General features: G+C 40.6%; 1 protein-coding gene across 3 annotated transcripts in view; it reads left to right on the top strand.

The window, feature by feature from the left end:
- FAM120C (family with sequence similarity 120 member C) overlaps positions 1 to 13,931 on the top strand; it is a 162,239-nt gene extending 148,308 nt beyond the window's left edge. For 2 of the 3 annotated variants that reach the window (XM_072816737.1, XM_072816736.1), the window contains exons 13-16: positions 5,741 to 5,942; positions 8,448 to 8,586; positions 8,974 to 9,031; positions 12,973 to 13,931. In XM_072816737.1, coding sequence (XP_072672838.1) covers positions 5,741 to 5,942; positions 8,448 to 8,586; positions 8,974 to 9,031; positions 12,973 to 13,227 — 654 coding nt within the window. In that variant the 3' untranslated portion in view covers positions 13,228 to 13,931. The remainder of the gene's footprint in view (positions 1 to 5,740; positions 5,943 to 8,447; positions 8,587 to 8,973; positions 9,032 to 12,972) is intronic. The other variant, XM_072816738.1, reaches the window with a different exon arrangement.
- Positions 13,932 to 14,165: the final 234 nt, after the last annotated feature.

Genomic DNA, 14,165 nt, shown 5'->3' on the forward strand with positions numbered 1-14,165 from the left:
TTTCCCAACACCATTTATTGAAGAGACTGTCCTTTTTCCAGTGGATAGTCTTTCCTCCTTTGTCGAATATTAGTTGACCATAAAGTTGAGGGTCCACTTCTGGATTCTCTATTCTGTTCCATTGATCTATGTGTCTGTTTATGTGTCAGTACCAACTGTCTTGATGACCACAGCTTTGTAGTACAACCTGAAATCTGGCATTGTGATGCCCCCAGATATGGTTTTCTTTTTTAATATTTCCCGGGCTATTTGGGGTCTTTTCTGTTTCCACACAAATCTTAAGATGTTTTGTTCCAACTCTCTGAAGAAAGTCCATGGGATTTTGATAGGGATTGCATTAAATTTGTAAATTGCCCTGGGTAGCATTTATATTTTCACAATATTATTTTTTTTTTAATTTTTATTTATTTATGATAGTCACAGAGAGAGAGAGAAAGAGAGAGGCAGAGACACAGGCAGAGGGAGAAGCAGGCTCCATGCACTGGGAGCCCGATGTGGGATTCGATCCTGGGTCTCCAGGATCGCGCCCTAGGCCAAAGGCAGGCGCCAAACCGCTGCGCCACCCAGGGATCCCTATTTTCACAATATTAATTCGGCCTATCCATGAGCATGGAAATTTTTCCATCTCTTTATGTCTTCCTCCATTTCTTTCAGAAGTGTTCTGTAGTTTTGGGGGTATAGATCCTTTACCTCTTTGGTTAGGTTTATTCCTAGGTATCTTATGCTTTTGGGTGTAATTGTAAATGGGAATGACTCCTTAATTTCTCTCTCTTCAGTCTCATTGTTAGTGTATAGAAATGCCACTGACTTCTGGGCATTGACTTTGTATCCTGGACACTGCCAAATTGCTGTATGAGTTCTAGCAATCTTGGGGTGGAGGCTTTTGGGTTTTCTATATGTACAGTATCCTGCCATCTGCGAAGAGGGAGAGTTTGACTTCTTCTTTGCCAACTTGAATGCCTTTTGTTTCTTTTTGTTGCCTGATTGCTGAGACTAGGACTTCTAGTCCTATGTTGAATAGAAGTGGTGAAAGTAGACATCCGTGTCGTGTTCCTGATCTTAGGAGAATGGCACCCAGTGTTTCCCCATTGAGAATGATATTGGCTGTGGGTTTTTCATTGATGGCTTTTAAGATGCTGAGGAATGTTCCCTCTATCCCTACACTCTTCAGAGTTTTGATCAGGCCTGGATGCTGTCTTTTGTCAAATGCTTTCTCTGCATCTATTGAGAGGATCCTATGGTTCTTGTTTTTTCTCTTGTGGATATGATCTATCACGTTGATTGCTTTGCGAGTGTTGAGCAAGCCTTGCATCCCGGGGATAAATCCCACTTGTGGTCATGGTGAACAATCTTCTTAATGTACTGTTGGATCCTATTGGCTAGTATCTTGTTGAGAATTTTTGCATCCGTGTTCATCAGGGATATTGGTCTATAATTCTCCTTTTTGGTGGGGTCTTTGGTTTTGGAATGAAGGTGATGCTGGCCTCATAGAACAAGTTTGGAAGTATTCCAACTCTTTCTATCATTCTGAACAGGTTTAGTAGAATAGGTATGGTTTCTTCTTTAAACGTTTGATAGAATTTGCCTGGGAAGCCATCTGGTCCTGGACTTTTGTGTCTTGGGAGGTTTTTGATGACCGCTTCAATTTCCTCCCTGGTTATTGGCCTGTTCAGGTTTTCTATTTCTTCCTGGTCCAGTTTTGGTAGTTTGTGGTTTTCCAGAAATGTGTCCGTTTCTTCTAGATTGCCTAATTTATTGGCATATAGCTCCTCATAATATGTTTTTAAAATCATTTGTATTTCCTTGGTGTTGGTGGTGATCTCTCCTTTCTCATTCATGATTTTATTAATTTGAGTCTTTTCCGTCTTCTTTTTAATAAGGATGGGTAATGGTTTATCTATCTTATTAATTCCTTCAAAGAACCAACTCCTGGTTTTATAAATCTGTTCCACAGTTCTTCTGGTCTCTATTTCATTGAGTTCTGCTCAAATCTTTATTAACTCTTCTTCTGCTGGATGTAGGATCTATTTGCTGTTTTTTCTCTAGCACCTTTAGGTGCAAGGTTAGCTTTTGTATTTGAGTTCTTTCCAATTTTGGATGGATGCTTGTATTGTGATGTATTTCCCCCTCAGGACTGCTTTTGCTGTATCCCAAAGATTTTGAAGGGTTGTATCTTCATTCTCATTAGTTTCCATGAATCTTTTTAATTCTTCCTTAATTCTTTAATTTCCTGGTTTGCCCTTTCATCTTTTAGCAGGATGGTCCTTAACCTCCCTGTGCTTGAAATCCTTCCAAACTTCTTGTTGTGATTTAGTTCTAATTTCAAGGCATTATGGTCCGAGAATATGCAGGGGACCATCCCAATCTTTTGGTATCGGTTCAGACCTGATTTGTGACCCAGTATGTGGTCTCTTCTGGAGAAAGTTCCATGTGCACTTGAGAAGAATGAGTATTTAGTTGCATTTGGATGTAATGTCCTGTAAATACCTTTGAAATCCATCTGGTTCAGTGTATCATTTAAAGTTCTTGTTTCTTTGGAGATGTTGTGCTTAGAAGACCTGTTGATTGTACAAAGTGCTACATTCAAGTCACCAAGTATATGTGTATTATTATCTAAGTATGTGTTTACTTTGGCTATTAATTGATTGATATACTTGACAGCTCCCACATTCGGCGCATAAATATTGATGATTGTTAAGTCCTCTTGTTGGATTGATCCTTTAAGTATGATATAGTGTCCCTCTTCATCTCTTACTACAGTCTTCGGGATAAACTTTAGTTTATCTGATATAACGATGGCTACCCCTGCTTTCTTTTTTTTTTTTATTATTATTTATGATAGTCACAGAGAGAGAGAGAGGCGCAGAGACACAGGCAGAGGGAGAAGCAGGCTCCATGCACCGGGAGCCCGACGTGGGATTCGATCCCGGGTCTCCAGGATCACGCCCTGGGCCAAAGGCAGGCGCCAAACCGCTGCGCCACCCAGGGATCCCCTACCCCTGCTTTCTTTTGAGGACCATTTGAATGGTAAATGGTTCTCCAACCTTTTATTTTCAGGCTGTAGGTGTCCTTATGTCTAAAATGAGTCTCTTGTAGACAGCAAATAGATGGGTCTTGCTTTTTTATCCAGTCTGAAACCCTGTGCCTTTTGATGGGCTCATTAAGCCCACTCACGTTCAGAGTTACTATTGAAAGATATGAATTTAGTGTCATCATGATACCTATTCAGTCCCTGTTTTTGTGGATTGTTCCCTTGGACTTCCTCTTTCTTTTAGAGAGTCCCCCTTAATATTTCTTGGATAACTGGTTTGGTGGTCACATATTCTTTCAGTTTCTGCCTATCTTGGAAGCTCTTTATCTCTTCTATTCTGAATGAGAGCCTGCTGGATAAAGTATTCTTGGCTGCATGTTCTTCTCATTTAGGACCCTGAATATATCCCGCCAGCCCTTTCTGGCCTGCCAGGTCTCTGGAGAGGTCTGTGTTATCCTAATGCTTCTCCCCATAAAAGGTAGGGATGTCTTGTCTCTTGCTGCTTTAAGGATCTTCTCTTTATCTTTGGAATTTGCAAGCTTCGCTATTAAATGTCGATGTGTTGAGTGGTTTTTATTGATTTTAGGGGGGGATCTCTCTATCTCCTGGATCTGAATGCCTGTTTCCCTTCCCAGATTAGGAAAGTTTTCAGCTATGATTTGTTCAAATACATATTCTGGACCTCTGTCCCTTTCGGCGCCCTCGGGAACCCCAATTAAATGTAGATTTTTCTCCTTCTGAGGCTGTCATTTATTTCCCTTAACCTATCTTCAGGATCTTTTAATTGTTTTCCTCTTTTTTCCTCAGTTTCCCTCTTTGCCATCAACTTGTCTTCTATGTCACTCACTCATTCTTCCACCTTGTTAACCCTTGTCATTAGGACCTCTGGTTTGGATTGCATCTCATTTAATTGATTTTTAATTTCTGCCTGATTAGATATAAATTCTGGAGTCATGAAGTCTTTTGAGTCCTTTATGCTTTTTTCTAGAGCCACCAGTAGCTTTATAATTGTGCTTCTGAATTGGCTTTCTGACATTGAATTGTAATCTAAATTTTGTAACTCTTTGGGAGAGAGGACTGTTTCTGATTCTTTCTTTTGAGGTGAGTTCTTTCTTTTAGTCATTTTGCTCAGTGCAGAGTGGCCAAAAACAAGTTGTACTTGATAGAAGCCTGAACTCTTCTCACTGTCGCATTCTAGCTGTTCTCTCTTTAAATCTCAGGCCGAATTCGTAGGTTTTCAGGATGATTTGAAAGTTAGCTAGGTAATTTGGTGGGGACAGGTGACTTGGGGACCCTACTCTTCCGCCATCTTGCCCCTCCTCCAAATTTTCATACTGTTTTCTTACTCTGAGTATTTCTTTCCCATGGAATACTCAGATATACTATATGCATTAGCTCCATTTCTTAAAATTTCATTTCCCTTATTTGCTAAAAACTGTAAGCCACTCTTCTAAGTGATGATATCTTTGGAAAAGAAACTATGTTTGGAACTAGGAGAGGGTAGTAAAGTAGATGACAGAGTAGAAGCAGGAAATTTTTTACAGTGAAACCTTAGGAAAGATGAGGAAAGGAACCCTTACTTATTCCTCTATCCATTTGGGGGAAATGAGCTGAGGGACTAGAACAGGGGTTGGCAAACTACTTCAAAATTTGAAACTTGGAATTTTTATGCCAGTAAGGTTTCATTGGAACACAGCCACATTCATTCATTAATATATTGTCCATGGCTGCTTTACCACCACAATAGCAGAGTTATATAATTGTGACAGTATGGCCTACAAATCCTATCTGGCCCTTTTCAGAACAGGTTTGCTGACCTCTGAACTAGAGGCATGGACTTATCCTGGACAGAGATCATGGTCTCTGATCCTGGGTATGAAGAAGAAGGTTAAAAAGCTTTGCATATGTCAGGTTTTATTCTTTTCTCTTTCACCTCATTCTGTTATCTCCCCCTTTAAAAAATAATCTAGCGGGGATCCGTGGGTGGTTCAGTGGTTTAGTGCCTGCCTTTGGCCCAGGGCATGATCCTGGAGTTCCAGGATCAAGTGCCATGTCAGGCTCCTGCATGGAGCCTTCTTCTCCCTCTGCCTGTGTCTCTGCCTCTCTCTCACTCTGTGTCTCTCATGAATAAATAAATAAAATCTTTAAAAAATTAAAATCAAAATTAATCTAGCCTATTTCTGGTTGTGTGATAGACCATCAGTAAATACTTACAGTCACATTTGTCTTCCTTGACCTAGTCAGCATGCCTCATAAGCCCTTGGACAGAGCTGATATGATAGTTTGGTGTCATGCAAATAGTGCCAGGCAAGTTTTCCTGGGTATAGCTCCTTGAGCCATTTAACTCCAGGCTTCAGTTCTCTTAATGGGAAGAGATTTGTGAAACTGTACCTAGAGTGCCCATTACTGTGCCTGAAATATAAAAGTTTAAAAAAAATGGCAGCTGTTGGGGCACCTGGGTGGTACGATCGGTTAAGTGTCCAACTCTTGGTTTTGGCTCGAGACATGATCTCAGGGTCATGAGATCGAGCCCCATGTCATGCTCTTTGCTCAGCTTGGACTCTGCTTGGGTTTCTCTCTCTATCTTCCTCTGCCCCTCTGCCCCCCAACCCCATCTCTCTCTAAAAATAAATAAATATATCTTTATACTGTTATTAATTCCATTACTGTTATACAGTTACTGTTATTAATTCCATTCTTCATTTGAAGGCTGACCTGGCAACCAAAGTGGAAAAGATGAGACAGAGTATCCTTGAAGGAGTCAACATGAACCATCCACCACCTTCTGCTCTACTTCAATCACCTACTTTTGTGCCTCCCATGGTGCCCTCTCTCTACCCTGTTTCACTTTATTCCCGAGCCATGGGCTCAGTGCCACCACCCCCTCAAGGAAGGAGTCGGGGATTTCCAGGTCAGTATCTAAGAATGAGGTATTTGTCACCTTCAATCTGTTTCATAATACTCATCCAGTAATTCTCCTGTGTTAGGTTGCAGTAGTTTGACGAGGAGCTTATTGACAGGGAGGGGTGTAGCCTAGGAAAGAAAGTCCACTGACTTCCCAGACCATGCACCATAGAGGTGGTTGGTCCCTAAGGATTTGACTGTCACCAACCAAGCTCAAAGTAACCAATATAGTAGCCAGGAGCTGCTTTATTACTTCTGAGAAATATATCTCAAGTGAACAGGATCATCATAGTTGCTGGTTAGCTCACTCAATCCATAGGCAGTTGTACATAGGAGCTTGTACATAGGAGTTGTACATAGGAGCTTACAGAAAGACCAAATGGGAAATAAGAGTATATGACCAATGTCCACAGACAACCATACCCTGAGGTACCCATTTTCACTCTGGGAGTAGATCTGACACATTTCCAGAAGCTTGGAGTGAAATAAGTCACAGTCCATGGCTGCCAGTGGATTGCAATTTAGTGAAAAAAACAAATACATACACATACACACACACACATATGTATATATATATATATTTATACATACATATATATATATAAATTTATGGTGTGTGTGTTTGACACCTGAGCTATGGCTTAATGGTGAATAGACAGTCATGCTTAGGTAGCTGAGATACTGATCCTAATAATTCAGACAACCTTGGTGAAGCAGGATATCTTTAATAGAGATATTTTGACATGAAATACCCAGACTCTGATCATGTGGGAGTGTTACTATGGTTGAAGATGTTTGTTGTCTCTTGCTCATCATTTTAAAAGTAATAAATCTGGAAGATGAAGTTTGTCTTAAATTTAGGGTCAAATTTCAGTATGCATATTTAGTTCAAGATTCTACTTAGGTGAGCAGTGTGAATGTCTGCTCTGTTCAGTCAGGTAATGATCAAGTCTTAGAAACCAGGCAGCCAGCCATTCATTCATTCTATTCCTTGACGCTGACTTTAGAGACCTTGCTCTCATTCTTTGCCTGTTGACTTTATTGTGTCTCAGAAGACAGCCTTAATTAAGGCTAAGTTCTTGGGAGGTCCTTGCCATTGTCCCAGCTCCTAGTGATGCCTGGTCTCCAGTTACTGGTGGTCCATGAGGAGCCTCTTGCCACCTGAAAGGCCACAATAAGATCCCTAAATGCAAGTCTTTCTAACCTTCTTCGGACTAGCTAGTACCCTAGTTTCTTAGACTCCCACTGCTATATGAATGAAGGGCTCTTTACTGGCCATCTGCTAAGTGAGTAAAGAGTTTTTAACATTCGGATATTTTCCATAAACTAAAATTAAAGGTTTACTACAACCATGTATTCTATGAAGGCTTCCTTTTGTGCCAAATGATGAAGCTCTACTGTGCTTGTGAGCTCATACATATAGAGTTGGAATTTCCTGTTTTAAGGAGATATGCTATCTTGTCTTAAATTGGTTCTGGTTTTCAACTGTTGCTGTTCTTGCTTATTAATTACAAATTACTTTCAGTTTAGTTTGGTGGTTTGGCTGAGCTTCCATTGTGTAGTGGTACATATATTTGAATCAAAAGTGGTTTGGGCCCACTTTATATTAACTAACCAGAATTTATTTTTTAAAAGATTTTATTTATTTATTCATGAGAGGCACAGAGACAGAGAGAGTGGCAGAGGGAGAAGCAGGCTCCACGCAGGGAGCCCCACATGGGACTCAATCTTGGGTCTCCAGGATCACACCCTGGACTGAAGGCGGCACTAAACCGCTCAGCCACCCGGGCTGCCCAATAACCAGAATTTAAATAAAAACATAAAAGAAAATGAAAAGTGGCTTTGGCCCAAATGAACCAACAAACAAAAAGCAGAATCTGTAAACACAGAACAATCTGATGATTGCCAGAGGGGAGGGGTGGAAGGTAAAGGGAAGGGTAAAATGGGTGAAGGGGAGTGGGAGATACAGGCTTCCAGTTATGGAATGAATAAGTCACAGGGATAAAAGGTATAGCATAAGGAATAGTCAGTGGTATTATATTAGCATTGTATGGGGACAGATGGTAGCTACGCTTGTGGTGAGCACAGCATAAATCTATAGTTGTCGAATCACTATGTTGTACACCTGAAACCAAAGTAACGTGTCAACTAAACTTTAATCAAAAGAAAAAAGAAAGGAAAATAAAAGTGGTTATAGTTTATAATTTTCTAATAAACTTGATTTTAGGACATTCATTCTGAAAACAAATATTGAACACCTACTATATGCCAGGTTCTGTAGCTGAAAAATGAATCATCCACACCCAACTTGCTAAAGTGGATGTGTTACAGATCTTCAACCCCCTGTCCCTAAATTTGCTTCCACTGTGAACCTTTGTTGTTGCCATCAAGTCTTTATCATAGAGAAATGGAAATAAGCAGAGTAGGGGGGGTGGCTATGGGATCTTTTGTTCCACCTCTTATTCTACCTTGCCCTTAGCATTCATTACTGCCCTTCTTCCTATCTTTCCAGGTCTCCATCCGATCCCACCCCAAGGAGGAAAACTGGAGATTGCTGGGATGGTTGTGGGCCAGTGGGCTGGCAGCAGGTCCTCCAGGGGCCGAGGCTCTTTTGGCATGCAAGTGGTTTCTGTCGGTGGGCCGGGAAAAGGGTATGTATTCCAGTAGGTTGGTATGAGCTAGTGGCAATCAAGGTGCCGTTGGGGAAATGCCCAACTATTGAATTCTTCTGTTAAGGTAAGAGGCATTAACTAACTTTGCATTTTTAAAGCCAGTTTTCAGTTTAAATGTTCAGCAAACATACACTAAGTTCCCTGCCTCAGGGAAAAAGTTTTCCCCCTAGAGGAGGACATGGGATCCAGAACAATTTAGTATAATATAGAAATCAGAGAAAGGGTTACAGTGGTAACACAGACGAGGGGCATCTATCTAACCTAAGAGGGTCAAACTTCCTAGAGAAGGTGAGTAGTTAACTAAGTGAAAATGTGGGTATGGGCTGTCTCTGTTCCTCAGGATCACTTTTTCCCTCACTTCTACAGGCATGGAAAAGAACAGACTGGTAGAGGATCCAAAGGACACAAAAAAGGAAATAAACAAGTAAGCACTATTTTGATACCTCCTGTTTGACACCTCCTGTCTTTTCAGCTAACTTGCGAAAGATCAGATCAGGCATGAAAAACTGTTTTCCTAGCTTCTCCCAGCATTTGATTTCATTCTCTTGCTCTCTAGCTGTTTAGTGAGGGTTAGCCTACCCAGGCTGTTTCCACAGTGCTGCAGTGTCATCCTTTTCCCTGAGTGAGACCACAGGATAGAAACCAGGTACTGTGTCCTGAACACCTATACCTAGCATAGTGTGTGCTAAGTGCAGCCATAAAGGGGCCAAAGTGAAGTTAACAGTGGGATTGCCAGCTGTTCAGGCTTTCTGAGGGACTACCCAAGAGGCTTAGAAAATTGAACTTTGGCCTTTGCTGAATACAAGAAGGAAGGAGGTGTTGCCATTTTGTGTATTCTTAATGGCTCAAAATGGTCATAAATTTTCCTCTATTGTACACCTTGAATTCTGTCACAGTCTCCATCAATCTTTGTTAGACATGCCCCTCTCCCCAGATATGAAGACCCTAATCTTGTAGTGAACCAGAATCTTGTACTAGACTCAGACTGCTGGGCTCCTCATAGTATAGCAGCAACCTTTTCTTTCTTCTTTCTTTCTTTCTTTCTTTCTTTCTTTCTTTCTTTCTTTCTTTCTTTCTTTCTTTCTTTCTTCTTTCTTTCTTTCTTTCTCTCTCTTTCTTTCTTTCTTTCTTTCTTTCTTTCTTTTTTCTTCCTTTCTTTTCTTTCTATCTTTCTTTATTCATTTATTTATTTAGTGCACATGAGCAGGGGAGGGGGAAGGGCAGAGGCAGAGGGAGAGAGAGAATCTTAAGCAGGCTCCATGCCCAGTGTGGAGCCCATTTCAGAACTCAATCTCAATAGACCCTGAGATCCTAATCTGAGCAGAAATCAAGAGTAGGATGCTTAACCAACTGAGCCACCCAGGCACCCCAGTAGGTACTGCTTCTTGAGTGCCCCCTTTCTAACAAACCCTCTACTAGACATTTTACATGCAGTTTTTAATCTTCACAAGGGTCATTTTTCTTTTTTTTTTTAATTTATGATAGTCACAGAGAGAGAGAGAGAGAGAGGCAGAGACATAGGCAGAGGAAGAAGCAGGCTCCATGCACCGGGAACCTGATGTGGGATTCGATCCCGGGTCTCCAGGATCACGCCCTGGGCCAAAGGCAGGCGCCAAACCACTGCTCCACCCAGGGATCCCCCACAAGGGTCATTTTATGAGACCACACTGCAAAGCAACTTTCACATAGGTTCTCAGTTCCAAATTAGTTCTGTATACAGCCAGCCTTCATTGTATCCATGTTAATCCCCATTGTCTAATGTTTTCTCAAAAACATATCTGCTTTAATGTTATTTTGAGCTAAAAGTGGAAATAGAATGGTAAATCCTCCACATAAGCTAGAGAGCAAGGACTTAGGGATTTTTTCCAAAGCTTCTCAACTTTTTCCAGAAGCTGTTCAGTAAGATACAAAGGATTATACCTCAAAGGAAAACTTGCCACAATGTAATACAGCCTCAATTAATCCATCATGACTTAGGGCTGATCATTAGGTATACGGTCTGAAAAACCTGATTTTTTTTTTTTGGTAGAATAAGAATAGATCCTATCTCTCAGAGGTTGATTCATGTTAACTAAGATCACAGAAATAGCTATGTGGATGTGGCTGAAAGAGTAGCACTGGGGAGAAGAGAGGGAGTGAAAAGACACTGAAAGATCTGTGAAAGATCTAGTGAAAGATACAAATTTATGCTACTTTATCGCAATCAAGTACTTTCCGCAGTAATTATTGTTATATATTGTGCACTTACTCTTTTCTGGTCACTCTTATAAATCCATGTGAGGTATTTATTATTCTCCATTTTAAATAGGAGGAAACTGAGGCCCAAAATTATCCATCAAGTCATCATCTGTATTGCCATTCCAGTCTGAGCTGACTGATTCCAAAAGTCCTGTGCTGTCCTGATTCCACTGAAGTATAACAACTCTAATTGGTAGACAAGATTCAGACTTAGGTCTGGCTGACCCTAGTGCATATGCTCTTAACCATTTCTATCAGAGCTTGCTTTTCTTAAGTGTAAGCTGCAAGAGAAACTGTGGTATCAGAAGTTTGCTTGGGGACATGGAATCAAAACAATAATATTAGCTAGCATTTATTGAGTTTTTATAGTGTGCCATGCACAACATGTTCTAAGTGTCTCATTGAATCCTTATAGGAATTTAAAACATAGCTACTATTACTATATTTTACAGATGAAGAAACTAAGGGAAAAGAAGGGATGGTAGATGATCTTAAGTTTCTCTTTGCTGAGATTACTGGGGATACTGTTATCTACTCCAAAGGTAGCCTGGCCAAGGAAACTCTCATGTTGACTTTGTGTTTAACTAAGGCATCATTCCTGGACAGAGCTGCTGCTGATTGCCTTAATGTTTCTCCTTTTTCGTCCTTTCTTCAGAGCATGAGATCATTGTTCCACCTTATTAAATCTGTTTACCCTATAGTCCTATGTTCTTTTTTTTAAGTTTATTTATTTTTTCGTATTAATATTTGCACCCAACATGGGGCTCAGACTCACAACCCCAAAATCAAGAGTCACACGCTCTTCTGACTGAGCCAGCCAGCTGCCCCCATAGTCCTGTCTTCTTGAGATTATTTCTAGGCCACTGGAGTATTGTATATTTTCTTAAGTCACTTACTGGTAATGTTTTATTTCTTTGCAGACTCCCTCAGGTGGCTCATTCCATCCATTGTGTGGATTTTTACTAGTTTCATCTTATTTCCAGGTTCTTGAGCAACACTTCTTAGTAATGCCCATGTTGTACAGATTTTGGAGCCAAATCATCTAGCTTTGAATCAGGCTCTACTACTTATCAGTTCTGTAACCTTACACAAGTTACCAAACTTCTCTGTGCCCTAGTTTCCTCATCTGTAAAATGGAGAAATTGGTATCTATCTCACAGAGTCATTTATGAGTATTAAATGATATTTGTTAAGTGTTTATCACAGGACCTGTAACATAGGAGGTACTCAATAAAAATTCAGTTATTATTTATAATTGACCACAAATTCCATAGGTATTAGATTTCCATTATATATTGTATCTTAGTGGAAAGAATGAGGTTTTTGGAGTCAAATAGCCTTGGATTCAAGTCTCGGCATGCTAGTGACCTCGGGCAAATCATTTTACCTTTTTTTTTTATTTTGAGCCTCATTTACTTTATCCATAAAATGAACCACAGAGTACCTGGCACGCCCAACCCCTTAGCAATCGGAAGCTGCTATTTTCCTAATAACATTCATGGAGAGACTGCCCTGCATTGCAAGGTAATGCAGTTCATGTCATTAGTATTTCAAAAGCAGTCACATCCCTGAAATCAACAGAAAAACAGGTGATTATTTTCTGTTATGAAAGATTCTGTGGAATAGTGCACAGAGATCTTCTGGTTTGCTTTCCTTTGCTTTCCTTTACATGTCCAGTTGTCAAAATTGGACAGTATTGTGCAGCAGTTAAGAGAATAGACTTTAGAGGCTGACCCACCTGGCATGGAATCCTGGCCCTACTACTTTCTATCTGAGTCTCCATGAGCAAGGTACTTTAATCTTTCTGAGCCTCAGCTTCCTCATCTGTAAATATCTACCATTTAGGGTTCCTGCTAGCATTAGAAAAGTATATTTCAAAGCTTTATAAATGATAGGTGTGTCATTATTATGTTGCCATGGCCATTGAGTTTCGGTCAAATCCATCTGTTGTCACCTTAAGTTCTCAGGACAGTTATCAGAGTGTACTACTAGGTGGTAACATGCTTTGGGCTTTCTGCTGTTTTTGAAGAACTGAAGCAGCTTCCAAAGGCTGTCTTATAAACATGCTTGGGAAGTGTCAGCCAGTTTGGGATTACCATTTCCACGGACTCTCTCTGTTTTTGACAGGGCACTTCAGATGGAGTTTCTAAATCCCTGGAGCCTCATCAGGGTCGGTCCCACTCACAGGTAAATGGAAACAATGGCACATTTATTAAAGAAGAGAAGAGTGGTCATCATCTTACAACTCCATCACAATGTGCCTTATCCAGGGACAGCAACTTGTGTAATAATGGTAACCGCTACTTCCCTGTGAAGAATGGGGAGAAGAGCCGCTTAAGAGAGCAAAAGCTAGGAACTGTGGCACAACAGAAGGAGGAATAATGAGAAGATGGCTTCAGCAGATCAGGAAGAGAGGAAAACCTATACTTTTCTGATTGTAGGCCCAAGTTAGAGGAGGACATAAATGCTTAGCCTAGATTTATCCAGCATTTTATTGGGATGTCCTGGTGTATTCACATTTTCCCTTTCCCTGTCTTTTTCTGGACCTCCAGACTTAGTGGTCTGCTTCTAGGGAAGCTCTGGGCAAAGATGAATGGTAAAAGGACTAGCTCCTATTTTCAAATTGAATATGTAGTGCCAGTATTCTCTTTGCCTCCCCTGGGAGTGTAGTAAGGCAGTGTCTGTCAGAAATCTGGTGTCATCATGTAAGGCCCTATAGAAAAGTTCCAGCTTTGGTTTTCTGAGTCTTCATCATGTTACTCATTTATAAAACCCATGGATGGTAGGGGTAGGGACTGCTGCCTGTGGCTTCCTAGCTTGCTTTTTCCTCTAAGAAGTAGTGGGACCTTGGTATATAATCCATACCTTTCTCCCCATTCACCTAACCCAAGATTTTATACCACCGCCTCTAACTCTGGCCTGACAATCAGATAAGTAAATGTTTTCAGGGAAGCGAAATAGTACTGGTTATTTTATTTTATTTTATTTTTTATTTTATACACTTAAAAAGAAAACTACCAATGGCCTTTGTACTGGGGGATTCTACTGAGTCAGAAAAGTACTCGGCAGATTTTTCCTGCCTCTGAACTAATGCATTGTTTGTAAAATAGAAGATGTGGTGCAGTTCACCCACTCCCTGCTGCCCACACCCTGAAAGGGTGGGAATCAGTGTATTGAAACTGAGTATGAAAGGGAACTCAAAAGACTGTGTGTGTGTGTGGGGGGGGGTGTATGGGTGGATGTATATATGAATGTGTGTATCTATATGCATACACATACCCTTTATATAAAGAGACAGATCTATTTATCTATACATATTT

Source organism: Canis lupus, chromosome X (genome assembly GCF_048164855.1).
Source record: "Canis lupus baileyi chromosome X, mCanLup2.hap1, whole genome shotgun sequence".
NCBI lineage: Eukaryota > Metazoa > Chordata > Mammalia > Carnivora > Canidae > Canis > Canis lupus.